The following is a 23,018-nucleotide window of genomic DNA, read 5'->3' on the forward strand; positions in this document are numbered from 1 at the left end:
TTGCTTTTTTTGAAAGTGTCTGGCTAAGGACTGAATTCTAAAGGTTGTGACCTCTTGATATGCACAGATCATGTATGTAATTATGGATATATAGCTTTAAGGCTAATGAGTTGGGTGCTGTGATTTGCATGCCATGTGATGTGCAGAAATTTTATATACATGTCCTAACGTATTGTTCAGCCCATCTCTGGGTTATTCATATACAAAATATAAGAGCTAAAAACTGAGAATGTAAGGCTAGATTTCTTAAGTTCCAAACGGATCAGTAGTGTAACTTGTGAACCTATAAATCAGTTGAAACATAAACCTCATGTAGATTAGGCCACATGTTCTGTGTCTTTGTTTTTCTGTTAAGCTTTGTGACATTATTCTGTGTCAGAAAATGGAGAAATATCTGTGAGAACTGAAGAAATATGTTTGCTGTCCGTGGTTTGTATGCAGGGAAGTACAGAAGTATGATTCATAGTAGAAAGATGCATCAACTTCTCTCCTGAAATTATTGTGCTTCAATGAAATTTAGATGAAAATTCAGTGAGATGGGTCCCAGGATTCAGTTTATTCCTCACTACAAATGGATTAGCTAAAACAGGCTGAAAACATTCCAAGTGCAACATAAAGTTGTAATTAAGGTGAGAGAAGGGGGTTTCTGCCCTGGGTCTGCTTTGGTTGGTTGAAAGCCCATATTCACAAACAATATTTTTGCAAGGCGAAAATAACAAAAACTGAAATACCGAACCATGCAGTTTTTCCCAGGGCAAGTAAACATTTGCCCATCATTGGGAGATGTGCCCTTTTCCCCACTAGTATGATCCCGGACTTGGTGTATATACCTAGATGGGTTTCAGATACTGCAGTATATTTTTGTGAAGTTTTAGGCAAGTATTTACTTGCCCTGGGAAAAATGTGCGGTTCAGGATTTTAGTTTTCATTATTTTCATCTTGCAAAAATAATGATCTGAAGTTGTCAATTTTCATGGTATCTTCAATGGATGGGCTTGTTTCCTGTCCCTTGGAGCCAACTCGTCCAATTGCTAAAGCTCATGGGCACCAAAAACTCTTGAGCTTCTCCCTTTACCCACAATGCATCGGGTTGAATACCTCAGATCTCATTTGCCACTTCACCTTCAGACGTGGTTTACCTTTACTCTCGAGCTCGTTTCAGATAAGAACATTTTTTGATTGTTTTTTCTTCATATCTTTCTCCCCCTTATAAAGTACTTTCCTTTTACTTCTATCGTTCCTATTTTGATCACCTTCTGCACTCTCCTGTTATACTTTTGGTACATCTTAGATGTTAGGGAGAGGATGTCAGTGGTAGCTTCCTTTACATACCATCGTTGGTATTCTGTTTCCTTCTTCCTTTCCTTTTTTTATTTCAAAAAATAAATGAATAATGTGTTTTTCTCCATTTGTGTGTGTGCTTGTTTTCTTAGTGTGGGTGTGTTTTGTTTTCGTCTTTCCCGTGCTTGTCATGGTGGACAAATAGAGAAAGAAAGCCCCTGCTAGTTTTAAAAGGTGTGCTAAGTGCTCACACAAAATTCACTATTCTGATCAGCACTCGCTATGTGTTTTTTTCTTCTTAGGTCCTCTCCACGTGCAAGAAGATTGCTCCATTTATCATTCTCTTAGTCACAGGGCTTTAGTGGAGTGGAAAAATAAGTTTATTTTAAAAGGCTTGCTACCCTTCTCCTTCGTAGAAGTTGTTTCTGGGTCACCTTCAAAATATTCTACCAAACAAAAAGTTAAATCTTCCAGATCCAGTCCAGCTTCATCCTTCTCATCTTCTATATCCTTGAAGGAGAAAAAGCACAGTTCTTCGGTGCCGATACCTTCCTTGGCTCCAAGTATGAAGAAATCAAAACTGTCAATTCCACCTGTTATGTTGTAACCCACAGCTAAGCAGACGGATACCATCAGTTTCTTCGGCTCTATTTTCAGAAAAGGCAATACCTTTGACACTGTCCACATCGGTGCCTCCTAAAGAATTCATAGCTATACCCAGATCCTGCCATCCCCCTTCCTGGACCAACCTTCTTTGCCTGCAGAGTCCACTTGTTCTTCCAGACTAATGAGAAAGATGCTCTGGCAGAAAGAAGTCACTGGGGCCTCTAGTCCTCCTACCCTGTCAGGTCAGGGCCTTCTTCTTCCACCACTCCAAGGGACTTCAGTTCTGAGTTACCTGGCACTGACTGCATCGGCTTGGAAGTGGTCTTCTTCAGCGACGATTGAACTCTGAGTTCTCCAGCTTGGTCAGAACTGGAGACCTCCCGTAGCCATACCTGTCCTGCCTGTTCTGAGGAGTTTGATTTGACCCAAGGATTTTTGGAGTCTTCTGTCCTCTTCGGAACCTCAGCACAGATTGGCTCATTCCTGGCTTCTGCTTCAGGAGACGTCTGCCCTGGGTGAGGAGAGACTGTGATGCAAATTATTTTGGGCCCAGACTCCCTTCCTACAATGGGTGGATCAGATTTTGATGCAATATAGAGGACCTTGTCTGCTCAAAAACATCAGTCTGTCCTTTCCCCCTCGGAACAACCTGCCAAGTCACTTGTTGCTTCAGAGCCTCACCTGCCTCCTCCAGCTGGACAGCAGGTGTCAAGGCCTCAGGCAACCCCACTCTTGGGAACATCTTCTTCTGACACCTTTCCAGAGCTTCCTGCTGAGGAGGTTCCTTGGAAGAAGAAGTGTAAGAGGAAATATTAATTCCCCTGAAGAATTATGCACTGAAGACACAGATTTCAAGAAAGGCGGAGGATCCCCACAATGACTCCCTTGGAAACATCCTGGAAATTTTGAAACAGATGGGTGGTTGGCAGTCCAGCAATCCTTTGTCGGAGGAATCTGTGTACCTACAGGCCTTTGGTACCCAACCATTTTACTTCCTGGGTGACCCCACCCACTGATGAGCCAACCTTTAGTCTGCGGCCTTTGAATTATTTGGCACATTTTATGAGGTTGCAGAAGGAGCTGATTAAAGAACTCTCAGATACCTTCTCAGGAGCCATTGCTGACTGTTCGGAACTCTTGACTTCTCAGTTTGCCATCCTGATTTGCATTTCCAGCTCGTCCATGAGGCTAATTTCTCACACATCCAAAGGGATGATGAGGCTCATCGGTTCAGGTATACCTTAAGGAGACACACCTGGATGCATTTGTGTGACTTCGTGGAACCCTTCAAGTCTGTGCTCGTCAGTGCCCCTTTTGATGGCACCTCCTTATTTGGGCCGAAGGTGAAAAACACGCTAGGTGTGAGAAAGATGGAAAGACTGTTTCTGCAGTGGGCATATGTTTTTCCATCCCTCAGAGACCTTTTCTGAGGAACCAACATGCTGGTGGAAAAATGTGGTTCAAAAAGTCCCAGGGGTCCTTTCCTGGCACATGTAGTGACAGTTCCCCAAGGTGCATGGGGGATCTCCAATAGAAGACGCTACCCTCACAGCAGAGGGGGTCTGCGAAACCAGGGTTTTAGAGATTCTTTCTTTGATAAGCCCTTCCAGCACTCGTGAACGGAGGCCTGATTGTCTTCCTCTGGAGGCAGTCTGGGGTTGTTTCCCCCTGCACCAGAGAGCCTGGCTAAACACAACTTCCAACAAATGAGTGCAGAGAATTATATCCAGAAGTTATATTATACTCTTTTCATGAAATCCATCATCCTACAAAAAATCCTGAATGTTCCACCCAATCAAAGGGGAACAAGCATCACTAGAAAAACAAAAGCTGCTAGAAAAGCGAGTCTTCCAAAAGGTCCCCCCAGACCGGATAGGATCCGGAACTTACTCAAGATTCATTTTAGTGCCAAAAAAGACAAGGGACTGCAGACCTATTCTAGATCTCAGCAAACTAAGCAAATTGGTTCATCAAACCAAATTCTGGATGGTCACGGTTATGTCTGTTTTTCCGTTTTTGGAAAAGATGATTGGATGTGCTCCATAGACCTCCAAGATGCATACTATCACATAAAAATGCACATGCGGTCCAGGAGGTCCTTGCACTTCTGTCTGGGAGCCAGTCACTACCAGTTCAGAGTACTGCCCTTTGGTTTCACTACAGCCGCCAGGTAGCTCTCCAAATGCATGGCAGTAGTAGCAGCTCACTTGAGACTGCATGGATTCTGGGTGTTTCCATACCTAAACAACTGGCTCATTACTGCGATGACCAGGCATCAACTCGTAGAAGCCAGACAAAAGGTCCTTCAAATCCGCTTCTCCTTGGGAGTAACAGCTACAAAAAAATGTCATCTGTAACCTACCCAAACCCTAGAATTCATAGGTGCTCTGTTAAATATAAAAACCACCATGGCCCTCTCTTCCTCTGCCAAGATTGCTGACAATTCAAAGGCAGGTCTCAGCTATACTTAGCAGAAACAAAGTGCCTGACAATTTAGTCCCCCGAACATTAGGCTCCATGGCAACATCAATAACTCCTGTACATCTGGGCAGATATATGCAAATTCTACAGTGGTTACTTGGGGCACAATGGTCAATACTTTCCCATCCCATGTCTAGACCAATTTCCATCACCAATATTTGCATGAAAGATCTAATGGGACTTGTTCAGAACAAATTCTACAAGGATGGCCCTTTTCTCCCCCTCAGCCCACGGATGCATCCATGTTAGGGTGGTGGGGGGCATTACAGTGGAAGGACAGTCTAAGGCACTTGGTCCCCAGTAAAGGCTCGTTACACATCCGTGTTCTAGAAATGAGAGCACTGCTTTTAGCATTGCAAGTGTTTCAGGATGCTCTACTCTCCGGAATGATTACTATTCAAACAGACATGTCAGTAGTCTGGTATATCAGCAAACAGGGAGGAACCAGGTCTTACCCACTATGTTGAGAAGCCCCAAAAGTGTGACAGTGGGTGATCTCATCAAACTGCTTTCTCATAGCAACATATGTTCCATTGAAGTCCACTGTGATAGCAGACAAATTAAGCAGGTCCATTCTCCTTCCTCATGAGTGGTCCCTCAGAGAGTGTCGGAGATAATTTTCCAATCATGGGGCCAGCCTTGGTGTGATCTTTTTGCCCCTCCCCTAAACAACAAATGCAGCAACTATTTTGCCCTGACCTCCCCAGTGGAGGAAGTCCTGAGGGATTCTCTTCTACACAATTGGCCCCCCAGTCCAACTAGCAACTATATCCAACATCCATATTGGCTTTCAAGATTCTCCTGTAGCATCTCACAAACTCTGTAAGTCATCCTTGAATGGTATTTTTATGTTACGACCTCCCTTCAAGGACCCTGCTCCCCCTTGGGACCTCAACTTAGTTTTGCAAGTAATCACCCAATAATCATTTGAACCAGCCCATAATTGTGATATTAAGTTAATTTCCTGGAAAACTATTCTATTAGTTGCATTCACGTCTGCTAGAATGATTTCAGAGATTCAAGCCCTATCTTCTAAACCTCCATATCTAGTCTTTCACAGGGACAGGGTTTCACTTAAGTTCAACCCTTCGTTCCTGCCAAAAGTGGTTTCTGAGAACAATATAAATCAATGTATTAACTTGTCAGTATTCTTCCCAAACTATTCTAACAAAGAATGTTGTTTACACTCCTTGGACATACCTAGACAGTTACGTTTCTACCTACACAGGACAAAAGACTTCAGAAACTCAGACCATCTTTTCATCTCCTTCTCGCATTCCAAATTGGGAAAAGTTGTATCCAAAGTCACTTTACCAAAATGGCTGGCTAACTGCATTTCCTTATCTGCTCCAAGTCAGATGTTAAATTTACAAAACCCCCTAAGGCTCATTCTACAAGAGCTGCAGCGACTTCAGCCATTTCCCAAGCTTAGAGCATCCATGGAGGATATATGTGCAGCAGCAACATGGCCTAAACCCCATACCTTTATCACTCATTATAAATTGGATTTGGTCTCCGGGGGTAGAGCATCATTTTAGCTTAATGGTGCTTCGAAACATCTTTCCTTAGTCCACCTGGGAAATAAAGTAGCTATGAAAATTGACAACTTCAGATAAAGAAGTTATGTACTTACCATAACATTCCATCTGAGTTGTGCATTTTCATGTGTCCTGAACTCCCCACCATCCAAACCCCTACCTAATTCTTTTGGAAGAAAGAGTGGTTTCTGCCCTCTTTCACAGTTTGGCTTATCCGTACAGTGGTGACAGACCCAGGCATGGTCTCCACTGGAAACATGGAAATGTCCTTCCTTTCTCTTCTTTTGCTTGTTCTGTCAGCAAACTCTATTTCAGGTATTCAGCCAGATGCATTGTGGGTAAAGGGGAAGCTTGAGAGTTTTTGTGCCATGAGCTTTAGCAAGCGGCCAAATAGGTTCCAAGGGTCGGAACTGAAACCATCCATTGAGGATGCATGAAAATGGACAACACAGATGAAACATTATGGTGAGTACATAACTTCTTGTTTGAGTATTTGGGCTTTTGAGCATGCAAAGTAGGTCTGTCTGCCCCAGGCACATGCTGTTATGAGGAGTGATTGGCAGTATGATACGACTAGAAAAAACTGTAGCTTTGACTACAGAAACACCTGTTGACATTGTAATGTCTTTGCTGTTTAAAATCTTACCATGGCTTGCTATAGCTTTCCTTCTAGAAAATAAGTAAGTTTTCATTTCATGGCCATAGTCACCATTCAAGAACTCTTTGAGCCTGGAAAAATAAAATCTGCTACTATTTCTACTTCTTTGCAAACAGACAAGGAAGAATTGTTAGGGGTAGAAGATGTAACTTTTTTTTTTTTTTGCTGAGTAACAAAGTAGCTTTTGCATGTTCTATTTTCATCTTCATTAACAGGGTCTTCATCTCTTCCTCACTGTAATCTATTAGAGTAGTCTCATCTGCCTATCAGAAATTATTAGTATTTCTCCTGGCAGTTTTGTTTCCAAATTCTTATACACCTAACCCAGCATACATGATATATTTAGTATATAAATGAAATACGTAGGGCGACAATATATAGCCTTGTTGTATTCCTTTCCCAGTCTTAAAATCAGTCATTTATTCCATATTCCATTCTAATTTTTCTTCTTGTTCTGCATACAGATTCCTCAGGAAACAAATAAGGTGATCCTGTTTCCTCTTTTTATTGTAGCACTTGCCAGAGTTTGTTATGGTCCAGACAATCAAAGGTTTTACAGTTGTCAGTAAAGCAGAAGTAAATATTCTTCTGGAACTCTCATGCTTTCTCATTTATCCAATGGACGTTGGCAATTTGCTCTTTGGTGCCTTTGTCCTTTCTAAAACCAGGTCATACAATTTTCGGTCCGCATACTGCTTCAGTGTAACTTGCAGCATCCTGAGCATTACCTTGCAAGCATGTGAAGCAGGTGCAACTGTTTGATGCCTCCTCTTATTATTTTCTTCTGATTCTTTAGTTCTCTCCCATCTTTGTCTTTTATCATGTCAGTTTTTACCTGTAAGATTCCTTTTCTTCTGGAACAGATCTCTTGTCCTTCACTTTCTGTTGTCTTCTTCCATTTCTTTGTAATGCTGATTTATTTATTATTTATTTTACATTTGTTGACCGGGCGAGTCTAACTGGATATATGTCCATTTTCAGTAGAGGCCCGAGGAGAAAAGCTCCACATAAGCAAAGCTTACAACTTCAGGTACAGATAAATAATTATATAACAACTTAAGGTACAGTACTATTTTACGCTGAGGAATACACGTGTTATATAGACAAATATTAGTATTAAAGGAGCAGAAGATAAGAAACAGATAGAGCAACAAATCTATTTTAAAGTGGCACACAATAAGAAAGAGAGGAGAAGAAAAAAATATACAAATAAATGTAACAGCTCAAGGAGCAGTATTTAGCAGAGAGTTATACCATTTATCTTATAGTAACATAGCAACTTAAGGGAAGCATGTAGTAGGAAGTATAAAGTTAGTTTATATGGATGTATTTATGTGATAAATAGATTACTGCTGCTAGCTAAGCAAGTACACAATTAGAAAAATTAAATTAAATTCAATTTGCTTTATCTCTCCTTGCTAGTCCCCAAAACTTTGCATTTATCTTGATATGTTTTCCTATCCTCCATTGCCATTTGCTGTCCTTTCCTTGGCCAATTATAAAGCCTCTGCAGGCAAACATTTTGCCATCTTAGTTTTCTTTCTATTTATAGTACTTTTGATGCCATCTCTTGAAAGGTATCATGAGTTTCCGTTCATAGTTCTTCCACTGGATCTAATCCCTTAAATCTGTTCTTCACATCTGCTACGTATTCACTTACCATTACTTGTATTATAATAGTGAAGGACAGGTAAATACTTTTATGATTGCACTTCTAAAAACTTAAAATGGTTATTAAAAGGAGAATGCAGGCTTTATTTATAATGGAATTATATGTAGGACATTAACATGCAGACAGATAAAAAGAACTGCTAATAGCATTCTTCATGCCTGTTGAGCTTTGATAAGTACAGACACCACTATGTGTATAGTTTTACCTACAGCTGTGGAAGATGTTGGACAAAATGGTCATGTGGTGGAAATCGTTAACCTGCACTTGGTCATGTAGAAAGTAGATGAGGTTTAAACTCTTCTTGTTCGTTTCCCCTCTGTTGAACTCCCTCACTTTTTCTTTTGGAAATCACTGCTGTTGTGGGTTCTGTTTTCTTGATATCAGTAATGTAATGTGTTTTGGGGCTTTTGTATATGTAACATAGGGGCATGTGGGGATGAAGGCAGCTTGTCCTCTCTAAAAAAAAAAAAACACTTTTTAAATATGTTTCATAGAACTGAAACTGGATTTTTATGTTGAAGCTTCAGTCAGTTTAACTCTAAAAAGTAGCAGCAGTATTGTAAGAAATATGAAGGATTTGCATAGTGTTTTTATGTGAAAATGCCACTCTCCCAAGGAGAATGTGTTGTGACTTTTTTCTTTGTATACTGCACTTGTTTTAGCCTTTAGTTTGTATGGTGCAGTAAATGCCATCGACTCCCCAAAATGCAGGCTTAATGGTGTTTACATCAGTAAAAGGCATTTATCATTGTTGCAGCTTATTTGGAAATAAATGTGTACATTGGATCTAATTTGTGTGCTTTTGTTTTTTCTTCTAGTTATCCAAGGGAATTAAATAGATTAATAGAGCTACCAAATGATTACAGTGCCCTCATCAATCAAGCATCTGCTTTCTTGTAAGTATTCAAAAATTTTCAGAAGATATTTGTTTTAAATTATCTGAATCATGTAGTTTGCACGAGTGATACAGGATATTTCTCTCTCTGCCTTTCTTACGTTTCAAAATAGTGGATGCCCTTTTTATTTCCATGTCATTTAACAAATATGCATTTAACTAGTCTTCATAACAGTATAATGCCTTTATGCTGATTATGTAATCGTCCCTGAACTGATTTCATCCTTCTTTATCCTACTTGTGTTTTATGAAGGGATATGTTGTTTATTCTATAGACTCGAAAGTAATTTTGAAAACTAATTACAGCTTTATGTCTCTAATTTCAGCAAGGATGTTGTTGCTGTTTTCTTTAAAGACTGGTGCACTAAGCCGTGAATATATGGTATATTGATCCTTAAAAAGGGCCTGTTGTCATCAGAAGTAGTGGCAAAAGGAACTTGTGGATACTTTATGAAAATTATTAGCTCAGAGAACCAAAATGCTGAGAACTTTTATATTTATCCACCCACCAGTTGTGAAGGACTGAAAAAACATCCTTTATCTAAGGAGCAAATGTGGTTAGGCTCGTTATTGTTGATGTGCTGTAAAAATTGAAGTCTGGGATTCACAGTGCAAGGTTTTGTAGTATGGCAGTGCCATGCTTAGTGGTTCCACAATCCTGGTGGAGAATGTTGCATAGGATCCCAAGTGGCTGGGGAGAGGTGCCACATAAAGTGTGTCTGACACAGTCCACTAAGTCAGCAACCCTGCTGCACCAATGTAGTACTTTTGCATGACAGAATCTTTATGCTGCTCATTAGCCTAGTGGTGGAACAACTAGGGTGTCCAGTGGCATAATGGTAATCAGGTGCCAACTACATGTCTTTTTTATTGTTTTTAAATACTTTTATTAAATCATCACTTAAGACATAGGCGCACATTTTTTTTTATATTCATGTATTTATACATATGTCATCTTTCTTTTTAACAATTATCATTCACTCTAACATTAGGCAAATCAGTCAATTCCTATCTTCCCTTGAACATCACTCCTCCTCGTGAACATTACTGTGCACATATTTGTCTAGAAATTCAGTTTATTTCTGTATAATTTGCCTTTTTCCCAAAGATCCCACCTCTAGGTATTTTATTCTCTTTATAATATTCAGCATGTCAGCTACAGGTAGTTTTGATTTTGATTTTCTGGTAATCACTTTTTTTAGCAGCCAGTATCATTAAACTTAGTAAGGACTTACTTTGTATATGTAATTCAGATCCTGTGTCCTAGCAAAAAAAAAAAATTATTTCCTTAGTTATCACCATTTGTCTCCCAGCATTCCAAACATAGAATGATGTAGGGAATTGTTAAAATCGGCCAGCTCATTGCACTTTCAAAAAAAAATGTTCCTATTGACCTTTGCTGTGTTGCTGACCTATCTCTCCTTCATTCTTACCAGGATGGGTTCGGATCTGATCCTCAGATCCGAATCGGCTTTTATATACTAACTCTTGGCTAAACCCTATTCAGCATGCACTAGGAAAGCTCTCCAGATCTCGTTTGCCTCTAAACAACATCAGTTGCTCATTCTACTGGCTCTGGCTAAGTATACTCTCTATTATAATCACCGTTGTTGGAAATTGCCTATTCTTCTCTATTATTTATCTAGATAGCTAGTTATTGTGCTAGTCAGTTTTTCTGCTTTGTTGTGGCTGATTTTCTGCTGTTAGCCATCGTCTTCCACCTAGGCCTTATTGTCCCTATCCTGGCTTCCACCTTACGACTCTTAATAGCCCATTTAAGTTAGAGGGCTGCTCTTACTTCTGTTTTTCTCTTTCAGGAACCTTGTTAAGGTCAGTTCATGTAAGTTAGAGGACTACCTTATCCTTAGGCCGTTAAATGGCTATCTCTTCTTTTCAGTCTCCCGGGCATAGCCCTTTTAAGTTAGAGGGCTGTGCCCTGCTTTCATCCTCTGTATCTGTTTTTTTTCATAGTTAAGTTTACTGTTAAATTGTTCTTAAAAAAAAATTCTTTAGCTATAGCTATTTCCCTTGTTACTATCCCTTTTTCTTTCAGGATGTCTTCTAAAGATTCGAAACCCTCAGGTTTCAAAAAATGTGAGAAATGTGGACAGAAAATGTCCCTAACTGATAGACACACAATTTGTGTCTACGGCTTAGCAGCTGTCCATCTTCAGGAGTCTTGCTGCATTTGTCATAGATTCATAGGTAGGTACTAGGCTATCGGCCCTAGGGCCTATATAAGCCTAGCTGAAAAGGTTCCCTGCCTTTTGCCATCCAAGAAAATTATTTTCCTGTACCCCCTGTCAAGCAGTGCCACAGAAGTGATCCCCAGGGTGAATTTTCTATTTCCCATCCAGTCGTCAAGATGTTTCTTAAAGAGGGCCAATGAGGAGCCTTGCTTGACATGAATGGGTAGTTTGTTCCAGAGTATGGGAAGTCTCCGGGACAGGAATCTATCCCTCCAGCATGTTCTGTTTATTGTGGTTACAAGGTGTAGGTCCCTAGAGCGTGTGGTTCGGAGAGATTGGGATTTCTTTAAGTGTAGCATGTCCAACATCTCTGGGTTTGACATAGCTTTGTATGTTAGGCAGAGATTGCCTCTGAGTAGGTGATATGCGACGGAGTAGAGCTAGAGTTTTTTGAGATGGTCTGCGTATGGCATCTGTTTGAGGCCGGTAATCCTCTTAGTGAGGTATTTCTGTGGCCTTTCCAATTGTTGTAGGTGTCTTGTGAGATACATGCCAAATGGGGCATTGTACTCTATAATGGGTCTGATGAGGGATGAGTAGAGAGGAACAATGACCTCCTTTTTTCTAGAGGAGAACCCTTTTGTGATGAGGTGTACCACGTAGAAGGATTTCCTGACCACTGTGGCGATGCGGTTATCAAAGGAGAGACTACTGTCCACCAGTGTCCCAAGGTCTCTTATCACACTTTCAGTGTTTAGTGAGCTACCGCCTATGTGGTAGTTCATGGGTACAGAGTTTTTCCCAAAGGGAAAAGCATATGATGGCCAAACTTCCTCCAGAAAGAGTTCAAGTTCAACAACGTCAGGTTCTAAATCATCTCAGAGAAAAAAGCACAAGCAAGGATAGTCCTAAAAGTTTTGGGGACCATGGCAGCAGCAATAACCTTGATCCCCTTAGCACGTCTACACATGAGAATTCTCCAGTGGCTACTGTCCACTCAGTGGTCGATGCAGAAATTGCCGATGTTCCACAAAATAATAACAGAATCTTGCAAAAAAGACCTTCGTTGGTGGCTTTACTCCACTCATGTGACGCTAGATCGACGATTTGTACTTCCACAACCATTGGCCACAGTGACCACTGAAGCCTCTCAGATAGGGTGGGGGGGAGGCATTATCTGGGAAAGACAGTCCAAGACACCTGGCAGGATCACAAATCCCATTTGCACATCAGTGTCCTAGAGATGAAAGCAGTGCTTCTAACATTGCAAGCGTTCCAGGACATTCTTCCGCTGGGAACTGTTGCAATACAGACAGACAACATGTCAGTTGTATGGTACATAAACAAACAAGGAGGAATCAGTTTTTACCCTCTTTGTCAAAAGGCCCCGAGAGTATGGCAGTGGGTGACCTCCTCCTAGTGCTTTCTGATAGCAACACACATCCTGGGGAAATCCAACGTGATAGCAGGCAGACTCAGCAGATTGATTCTGATGCCTCATGAGTGGTCCCTAAAACAGGAAGTAGCGGAAAAAATTTCTGCAAATGGGGCCAGGTTTGCTGTGACCTTTTTGTGACATCCATGAATGCCAAATGCAGCAGCTACTTTGCTCTTATCTCCCCCACGGGGGAGTCACCGAGGGATGCACTTGTCCACGATTGGCCCTCGGGACTCCTCTACGCTTTTCCTCCCTTTCCATTAATACCCAAAGTTCATCAGAAAGCCAATTGCTTGGGAAGGGACTTGATACTCATCGTCCCATACTGGCCTCATCAAATCTGGTTCTCCTTCCCTCATCTTTAGAAGGAGCCTTGGATTCTGGACCAGTTCCAAACTTTTTGACTCGTGCATCAGGAACACACCATCCTTCCCTTCAGACCCTCAATTTGACAGCTTGGCTGCTCTGATTCCGATCCTAACCACGTTTCCTAATCTCTCTTCATCAGTTAAACGCATCCTAATTTCTTCTCATAAGGCTTCTACAAGAAAGATATATAGAAGGAAATGGAAAAGATTTTCATTATGGGCTTCTTGTAACCACATTGATCCCTTTACTGCCCCAGTCAATTCCATTCTAGAGTTCCTAGCAAAGTTATTCAGTGAGGGCGCAGCTCCAGCTACCATTAGAGTTCAACTAGCAGCGATGTCTAGTTTTCATATAGGCGAGTCTGGCCTCAACGTTATGTTTCATAGGCTATGCAAAGCATTTCTTAAAGGTACTTTATTACTATGACCACCTATTAGAGACCCGCCCCCAGCAACATGGGACATAAATTTCATCCTATCTTGTTTAATTTTCCCCCTTTTGAGCCAGCATCATCTTGCAAACTCAAGTTTTTGACATGGAGAACTATTCTCTTGATGCAATTATCTCTGCTAGGAGGGTGTCAGAGCTGCAAGTTTTGTCAATAAAGCCCCCCTCCCCCACACTTGCTTTTCCACAGAGACAGGGTATCCTTACGAACGAACCCTTCCTTTTTGCCAAAAATATGTTCAGAGTCAAATTTGAACCAATCTATAGAGCTCCTAGTCTTTTACCCAAATTACGGGAATAAGGCAGAATACATGTTACATCAACTGGATTTGCATAGACAGTTATGGTTCTACTTACACAGGACTAAGAACTTCAGAAAATATGACCAGCTATTTATGTCCTTTTCAGATTCAAAGAAACATACGTCAGTCTCTAAAGTGACACATTCAAAAAGGCTTTCAGATTGCATAACCTTTATCTATAAATCTCAAAACAGAGATCTTCCCCATAGAGTTAAAGCCCACTCTACAAGAGCCATTGCAATCACTTCTGCCTTCTTGGCTAGACTACCAACTGATTCCATTTGTGCTGTGGCAACATTGGCAAGACCACATACCTTTATCACTCATTAAAGTCGATTTGGCCTCCAACAACAGGGCCTCCTTTGGTTCCACGATTCTGAAGAATATTCTCCCTTGAGCCACCCAAGACTAGGGTGGTACTAGGGATGCTGTCCCATCCTGGTAAGAATGCAGGTGAGATAGGACAACAACACATAAAGAAGTTATGTGCTCACCATAACGTTCCATGTGTGTTCGTCTGTCTTTGCCTTCATTTTTACATCCCACCCTCCTTCCTCCGACCATTTTTACTCCTTGAAGACCGAGTTGATACAGTTGGATATCATTTTCTTATGACCTTCTTTATTGCTGTCTGAATTATTAAACTGCCTTTATTTTTTATTACTCTTATAACTGCAAACAACATCGAGGGGCTTTCCTAGTGCATGCTGGGCTAGGGTTTAGCCACGAACTAGTGGAAGACCTCAAGCTTGTATATAAAGTTTGAGTCTGATCCGAGCCCATCCTGGTAAGACTGAAGGCGAAGATGGACAACACACATAAAACGTTATGGTGAGTACATAGCTTCTTTTTTTTTTCCATTACACCTCCTCCAGCATTTGCTCTCTACCTGAAGAAACATTCTCTGAAGTCTGCATGGGATATAAAAATGCCTGTACAAAGTCTTCCAAGCAAAAGTCATAAATCGTTTGGACTTCTAAGCAATATAGATGTCCTCCCTCTGTTAATTTGTAAATTGCCTTTTCAGTCTCTCTTCCCAGTCTTTTTTTAGCCTTCTCTGATTGATGCCTATAGTTATCATGTAGTGTTGTATATGTTCTGCTAATTATCCATTTTATTTTAACAGCAGCTTCTGTTCTAGACTTCACTAAAAACTCTATACTCTGACATATGTCCCTTCAAAATACCTGCATTTCATCAGAACAAATCAAATTTCAGACAAACTGAGAAGGACCAGGATAGACCATCTTGAATTGAGGTTGCACCTAAAGGTTTTCCAGGAATTTATCCATCTGTGGGGAACATCTGAAGTGTACTTGTTTGCCTCCAGGTACAACAGACTGTTAAATAAATTCTACTCCAGGACTCCTTGGATGCAGGTGTGTAAGACACATGCATTTCATTCCCTTGGTCAGAAATGTTCCTATGTGCTTTTCCCAGAAGCGTAGCTGGACCAACCAGCACCCACCCCTCAGCTGCTCAAGTGAAGAGCAGAGTAAAGCACTTAGCTTTAATAAGTTGATTGTTACACTGTAAGTGGTTGGCCTATTGCAGTTAGATGTATGCCCCCAGCTCTTCCACTGGAGAGTTAAATGGAAAAAAAAAAAGTTCCTTCTATTGGCACACCATCCAAGTGGTCAGATGCATCACATACACACACACACACACACACACACACACACACACACACACACACCGTCCTGCCCCAGCCATTCAGGTCCTGTTTCTGTGTCCTGCCCCAATCCTTCTCTAACATATTCTATTAAAAAATATTCTTTTAAACTGTAGCAAACTGTTTGCTACAACTATAGCCAACATAGGTTCATAGGTAGGTACTAGGCTATCGACCCTAGGGCCCATACAAACCTAGACAAAAAATGTACCCTGGCTTTCGTCACCCAAGAAAAGTACTTTCCTGTGCCCCTGTCAAGCAGAGCCACAGAAGTGATCCTCGGGGTGAATTTCCCATCCAATCATCAAGATTTTTCTTGAAGAGTGCTAATGAGGAGCTCTGTTTGACATAGATAGATAGTCTGTTCCAGAGTATGGGAAGTCTCTGGGACAGGAATCTGTCCCTCCAGCATGTTCTGTTTATTGTGGTGACAAGGTTTAGGTCCCTAGAGTGTGTAGCTTGGGGGGACAATTGCTACAGTCTATACCCTGCCTGCATGGAATGCCACAGTAATTACGTTTTATTTAAAAAAAAAACAAATTCTTCTTCTTAAACTGTACAACTGCTTGCATACAGTTGCTACAGTTTATATCCTGTCTGTACGGAGCACTGCAGCACTCAGGTTTTATTTAAAAAAATGTGTTTCTTTAGCAAACTGCTTGCTACAATGTATTAAACAGCTGCTACAGTTTAGGCTACACACAAAGTACTATAGTTTTCAGGTTTGACCCAAATGCAATACCTGCTTTTAAAAGCCAGTAGTGCTTTAAAGATTGATCAGGAGTGACTGATCACACCCTCTCAACATTTTTTGTCCAGAGCAGTTGCCACTCTGACACCACCCTAGCTAAGCTACGACGGCCCCCCCCCCCCCGCCTCCTCTGGTAACCAGGGTTCTTCGAAAGGTGCAGAAAAGCTCTCCAAGGATAATTGTGGTGATCCCATTTTGGCCCAGGCACCATTGGCTCTCCCTTCTTTTGAAAATGTCTAAGGTCAGTTACCACAAGCGTTCTCATGGAATGGATTTGCTAACACAAGACAGTTTTTTTTTTTATGCACCCCAACCATCATCTTCTTTGTTTGCCTGGATAATATAATTTTAGTACCTTTTAGGCACCTTTTTTTTGAGGGCATGCGACATGTATTAAAAGAGGTAAAAGAAAGCTGCTTTTAGAAAATCATATATGGATAAGTAGAAAATATTTTTTAGTCGATGCCATGACAAGAGCCAGGGTTTTTTCAAGGCTTAGACTGCATAGTTCCTGAAATATTTTTGAGAAATTATCCTCTGCTCTTTCTTATTTTTCCATTAGGGTTCATGTTTAGGCCATCACTGCTTGGTCTGCCCTTAGATCCTCCTTTTCTACCATACCTCAAGTGAAACAGTTTTTGAATGGGGTTTTAACGTTTCTGTCTACCTAGAAGATAGATGACTCCTTCTTGGGGCTTTATTTTTGTACTGCAAAAACTTGCATGGTTTTATTTTTAATGTGCTCAAAAGGCTATTTGAGGTTCTTATTTGGAAAACAGTGTTGCTCATTACTCTGAATCCTGCAAGATGAGTATCCAAGTTACAAGATGTTACGGTAAGTTATCCCTATTTTTTCATTTACAGAGGTGGGGTAGCATTGAGATCAAATTCTTCCATTATACCTGAGGTTGTTTCAAAGTTGGCAATGAGGAAAAAAGAATTTTGCACAGACTGGATATTCACAAACAGCTCCTTACATAAAGCATGGATCATATGCTGTATCCTAACCTGACAGTGCATGCTGTATCCTAACCTGACAGTGCTGAAACTACATACCTGACTCCCTGACACAAAGGCAGTAGCTAAGTAAGGTGTGTGCCCCATGACATTCATGTGGTTCTCTTGGCTGCCAGAAAACCAGCCACCAACTCAACTCATGAATCAAAGTGGCTGTTGTACACTTTGTGAATAACAGATAAGGGCCTTAATCTCCTTTCCTGGTAGGTTTCTGTTATTCTAAGCTTTCTTGCTTTCCTTTTCCAGTTCTGTACTGAAGTATTCCACTGTCAATGTCCATCTGTTTCTTTATCTTGTGGCTGATAAGGCATTAGTCAGTTGGATGTGGCAAAGAACTTTAGATTTGTTCATGATCTCTGCATACCCATCCATTCATTTCCCTGTTCCACTATAGTAGTTGAATTTGAAAAAAGTGACATTGTCTGCCTTTGATCATTTGTCATTGTGTCGCATGCACTTCTTGTCCTACAATGTTTTTTTTTCCTTGTGTGTGTTACCTCAGCCAGGAAAATTCAGAATTGCAGGCTGTGTGTGCAGGAGAATGCTTTATAAATTTTGTTAAGAATGAGATCACCTTATACAGTAATCCACAATTCTAACCTAAGGAAGTCTCTGGCTTTATCTTGAGCCCGTTATGTTTACTTTTCAGTATTTTTCTCAGACAAGGCTAAACTCAGAGAGGCACTGTTGATCACATTAAATATGTGAAGAACTCTCAACCATTACTTGGCTAGGATGGCAGCAATAGTAAGACCTAAGCCACTGTTTCTTACCTTTCCCAGATGTATGGTACAGTAAAGGGGGGGGGGGGGGCTTAAGAGACATGTAAGGCAAAAAGAGAAAAATAGCAAAAGGAATATATATTGCTCAGTGCTTTTCCATCAAGTCTTATACTGCTAATTGAACTACCCCACAAAAGATATCCAGTTATACATCTTCAACTCTAGACATTCCCACCTTCCAACCCCTTGGTCTGTCTTCTGTGCCTCGTGGGGGTACATTTTACTTTGGTTCCTGCAGATCTATTCTTCGGGCTTGAAAAGAACATGCGTCATCTTTTTGCATATGCTTTCCTGTTGACATTTTTAAATTTTCTGTTTATCCTTAAGTGCATGCCAGCTGTCAACACTCCCTCACAGCCAGTTAGGCCAGTTTATTCTTACTTCACTGGAGGCAAGCACCAACTAATAGGGGGCATCATTTATTTAGACAGGAATTAGGGATTTTTTTCCCTAATGACTCTTAATGCTTCACCCATTGCTGGATGATGTGCACACTGACATGAGGACCCTGCAGTTCCCCTTTCTAGTAGCAGGATGTACACTTTTATTGTGTGACTTCCCCAGGAAGCTACACTTTCTCAGATGATTGAGGCAGAATCAGCTTGGCAGGAGACCAGCACATATCTGTAATTTAAGAATTGTACTTGGTTTCCCCATCTGCCGATGCAATCTGACGTATCCTGAATAAGGGAGTCATAAGCTGTTTGCTATCCTTCCCTCCCATCCCCCTGGCTTCTACAGCACTTGAAATTCTACTTGAGTTCAAGTTATCTGGATTAAAGTCTGATCTCCATCTCTCAGTGCCATGGAGGCAGGCTGTCCTTGATGTTTTGCCACCAGGGTGTGGAGGATGAGTGTCCTTCCAAACAACAGCTGACTTGGAAATCAAAGTCAAGAGTGATAATGCCTAGCAGGAGTTCATTACATCTTGGATTGTTGACTGAAAACCACTAAAATATCTGGAGTTGCAATAATGTACAGAACCTTTCCTTAATGGGAGTGCTGCATGTCTACCCACCTTTGACAAACTGTCAGTGAGACATGAACTTGTGATTGACAGACTTGTATCATCCCTTGTTCAAATATACTGATTTGGAATTGTTGAAGTTCATGTCTTAAAAAGTGCTTTTTCTAGTGGCTGTCACTACTTCTGTAAGAAAGAGTTTCAGAGCTTCAACTCTAGTGAACCAGAATCTGGTCTTTCACAGGAATTATGTATTCATTCAAGTGACCTGCATTTCCTGTCTGAAGTAGCTTCTTAGTAGTCTTGGTACCATTGTACCACTCCATGCAATTCCACGATGTTCATTGTTAAATCACCATTGTAGTATTGCTTACTTATGGGATCTATCCCACCAAGGATACCATATGAGTGGCCAGTCCTCAAAATTTTAGTCATCTTCCTTTTGTGCCACACTTCTGATCTACCTATGCATGAGACTGCATACTAGTAATTAAGGGACATATGTGTACAAAAATCATCATTTCTTGCTTCCAGACTATGAATGAAAGTTCTATCTGCATCACGGTCTGTTAGCCTTACAGATGTAATCGTGGTGGGCAGCTAAGTACCCTTTGGAGACCTTTCCTCTTTTCCATTGTTTTTTCTTTAGAAAAATATTTCTTGTCATCTAAGAAAGGGAAATGTGACTTAAGTCAGCCCTTAAAATGAGAAGCATTCTAAGTGCTTTTTCTGTTTAGACCCTGAACTTAATTACAAAGAATGCAGTTTGCCAGTTCTTGGCACCCAAAACTATTTGACACCATTTGTCTTCCCTCTAGCTTTATATTGAAAACAGACACCTTCAAGTTTTGGCATGTGCTAGGATGGGCTCTGAGTCTTTTGCCTCAGATGTTCTTCATCAGCCTAGAAAGAAAAGTAAGAAGTTGAAAGAAGACAAAAAATTGTTTCAGTCAGTTGGAGTGAGACATTCACTTTAGACAGTTGATCAGCTTGTTGGACTGTTTTGAATACTGTATCTTCTTCTGCTCTTGGATCCCCTCAGGTGGCTGTCAGTGCTTAGGGAATGACTCCATCCTTACTGTCTCTCTGGGTGATTAATTCATCCAGAAAGGTACAGTGAAGACTGATCCTCTCGGAGGGTATTCTTCAAACTCTAATTCAAGAAGATGTACTAGGGACCCTTATGGAAGTATATCAGTGATCTGCTCCTCCTCATACATATTCCTTGGACACTTCAAAGAAAAAAAAAAAAAAGTGTCCCCTCCTGTTACACCTACTGCATCTCCCAGGGATCCTCAGCAGGAGTGGTATCATTTCCATCAAGGACTTTTTAAAGCCTTTTTGTCTTTGCAGCTTCCTCCTTTTTTCTTCTCCTTCTGTTTCTACTTGCCACAAAAGAAAGCGGGTATCCTCTTCTGAGTAACTGTCTTTAGAATTCGAATGTAAATCTCTAGATTACACTTCTCAAATCCGTGCCTACAGGCTTAGTCTAAAGCAGATGAAACTATGTATTCAGATTTGCCTCATGAGGAGCTTATCTTAGAAAATTAATTTCATAAAATGATGGAGTGCTTTAATTGAGAGGGCAAAAAAAAAATCAGAATCACAGAAATTATATGACTTGATGTGTTTGGAATTTCCAAAACCCTCTGCTGCTACTCCTGCCTTAGAGGCTGTGGCAGACACCTTTTTGTCTACCTCACTGGTTTTTGAATCTCAGCCTACTGCACCTAAGAAGACAAGTAGGTTCTATAAACTGACAACCATAATTAACTTATTTAAAAAGCCTTCTGCCATCCTAGCAGTGATTTCTGTAGAGTCTGATAAATCTCCCAGATTGTTCCCTTCTACCAATACCTTACCAAATGACAGGAATAGTAGGACCATGGACAGATATGGAAAGGTCTGCACTTCTACCCCTTTGCCTTTCCATGCCATTAATTACCATATTCAAATGCATGCTTTCTGTGTTTGACAACTTGACTAAATTAATTTCAAACATACAGTGGATATAAAAAGTGTAGACACCCCTGTTAAAATGCCAGGTTTTGTGATATAAAAAAAAGAGACCACAATAAATAATTTCAAAACTTTTCCCACATTTAATGTGGCCTATAACATGTACAATTAAATTGAAAAACAAACAAATGTGTTAGGGGAAAAAATATAAAAAATAAAAAACGTACAATAAGTTGGTTGCAGAAGTGTGCACACCCTTAAACTAATACTTTGTTGAAGCACCTTTTGATTTAATTACAACATTGTCTTCTTGGGTAGGAGTCTATTACCATGGTACATCTTGACTTGGCAATATTTGCCCACTCTTCCTTACAAAAGCACTCCAAGTCTGTCAGATTGTGAGGGCATCTCTTGTGCACAGCCCTCTTCAGGTCACCCCACAGATTTTCTATTGGATTTAGGTCTGGGCTATTCCAAAGCTTTAATTTTCTTCTGGTGAAGCCATTCTTATGTTGATTTGGATGTATGCTTGGGGTTATTGTCATGTTGAAAGGTGAAATTCCTCTTTATCTTCAGCTTTCTAGCAGATGCCTGAAGGTTTTGGGCCAAAAGTGACTGGTATTTGGAACTGTTCATAATTCCCTCCACCTTGACTAAAGCCCCAGGTACAGCTGAAGAAAAGCAACCCCAAAGCATGATACTGCCACCACAATGCTTCACCGTGGGGATGGTGTTCTTTTGGTGATGCAAAGTGCTGTTTCTGCACCAAATATACCTTTTGGAATTGTGGCTAGAAAGTTCAACCATGATCTCATCGGACCATAACACATTTTCCCACATGCTCTTGGGAGACTTGATGTATTGTTTTGCAAATGTAGCCGGGCCTGGATGTTTTTCTGTGTAAGAAAAGGTTTCCGTCTTGCAACCCTACCCCATAGTCCAGACATGTGGAGAATATGGGAGATTGTTGTCACATGTAGTACACAATCAGTACTTGCCAGAAATTCCTACAGCTCCTTCAGTGTTGCTCTAGGTCTCTTGGCAGCCTCCCTGACCAGTTTTCATCTGGTCTTTTCATCAATTTTGGAGGGACGTCTAGTTCTTTTCAATGTCACTGTTGTCCCATATTTTCTCCACTTTTTGATGACTGTCTTCACTATGTTCCATAGTATATCCAATGGTTTGGAAATTTTTTTGTACCCTTCTCCTGACTGATAACTTTCAACAGTGAGATCCCTTTGATGCTTTGTAAGCTCTTTGCAAACCATGGCTTTTGGTGTAACAGACAACTGAGTAAATGTTAGGAAAATCCTACTAGGACAATTGAACATTATTTGAAGTTAATCAGAGTCTCTGTAATTAATGACAGGTGTGTACTCAAGAAGACTGAATGTAATTAAATCAAAAGATGCTTCGGCAAAGTATTAGTTTAAGGGTGTGCACACTTATGCAACCAGCTTATTGTACGTTTTTTATTTTTTTATATTTTTCCCCTTGGAAAAGTTTTGAAATGATTTATTTTAACAGGGGTGTGTACACTTTTTATATCCATTGTACGTGACTCAGACAATAAGGTGGCTTTACAGGATATGGTCAGTTTTGCCTTGAAAGTGGCAAGATGTTTCATCAAATGTTAGTATGATGCTTCTTCTAGAGCAGCTACTGTACCAGTTCAGTTCAAAAAATGTATGCCTGGCTTTAGAATGCAGTCTTTACTTGATAATGATAAAGCCAAGCAGGCGGATGCTCCTTTAGGTAATGATAGCTTGTTTTGACCCTTGTCTGCTAAAATATTCAAAAACTAGAGGAAAGAGGAATGATAGTGCAAGACTAAGCTGCCTTTTCCTTCCCCCATTACTAAGCTTCAGAAAAAATGACTACCCCTGGAGGTCTTGGCCCTTTTTTCCACAAATCCCCAAAAACATTTATCAGAAGGGAAAGAAATGTTCTAAGAAAAAATGGGAGGAAATTCCTAAATCTGATTTCAAGGGATCCTA

General features: G+C 40.6%; 1 protein-coding gene across 3 annotated transcripts in view; it reads left to right on the forward strand.

Annotated features, from left to right (window-relative positions):
• Nucleotides 1-23,018, forward strand: part of UBR2 (ubiquitin protein ligase E3 component n-recognin 2) — a 5,196,118-nt gene that overhangs the window by 4,919,125 nt on the left and 253,975 nt on the right. For all 3 annotated transcript variants that reach the window (XM_044061864.1, XM_044061881.1, XM_044061872.1), the window contains exon 44: nt 9,055-9,132. In XM_044061864.1, coding sequence (XP_043917799.1) covers nt 9,055-9,132 — 78 coding nt within the window. The remainder of the gene's footprint in view (nt 1-9,054; nt 9,133-23,018) is intronic.

The sequence above is a fragment of the Protopterus annectens genome, chromosome 1.part0 (assembly GCF_019279795.1).
Source record: "Protopterus annectens isolate FY-2018-M chromosome 1.part0, PAN1.0, whole genome shotgun sequence".
Taxonomy (NCBI): Eukaryota; Metazoa; Chordata; order Ceratodontiformes; family Protopteridae; genus Protopterus; species Protopterus annectens.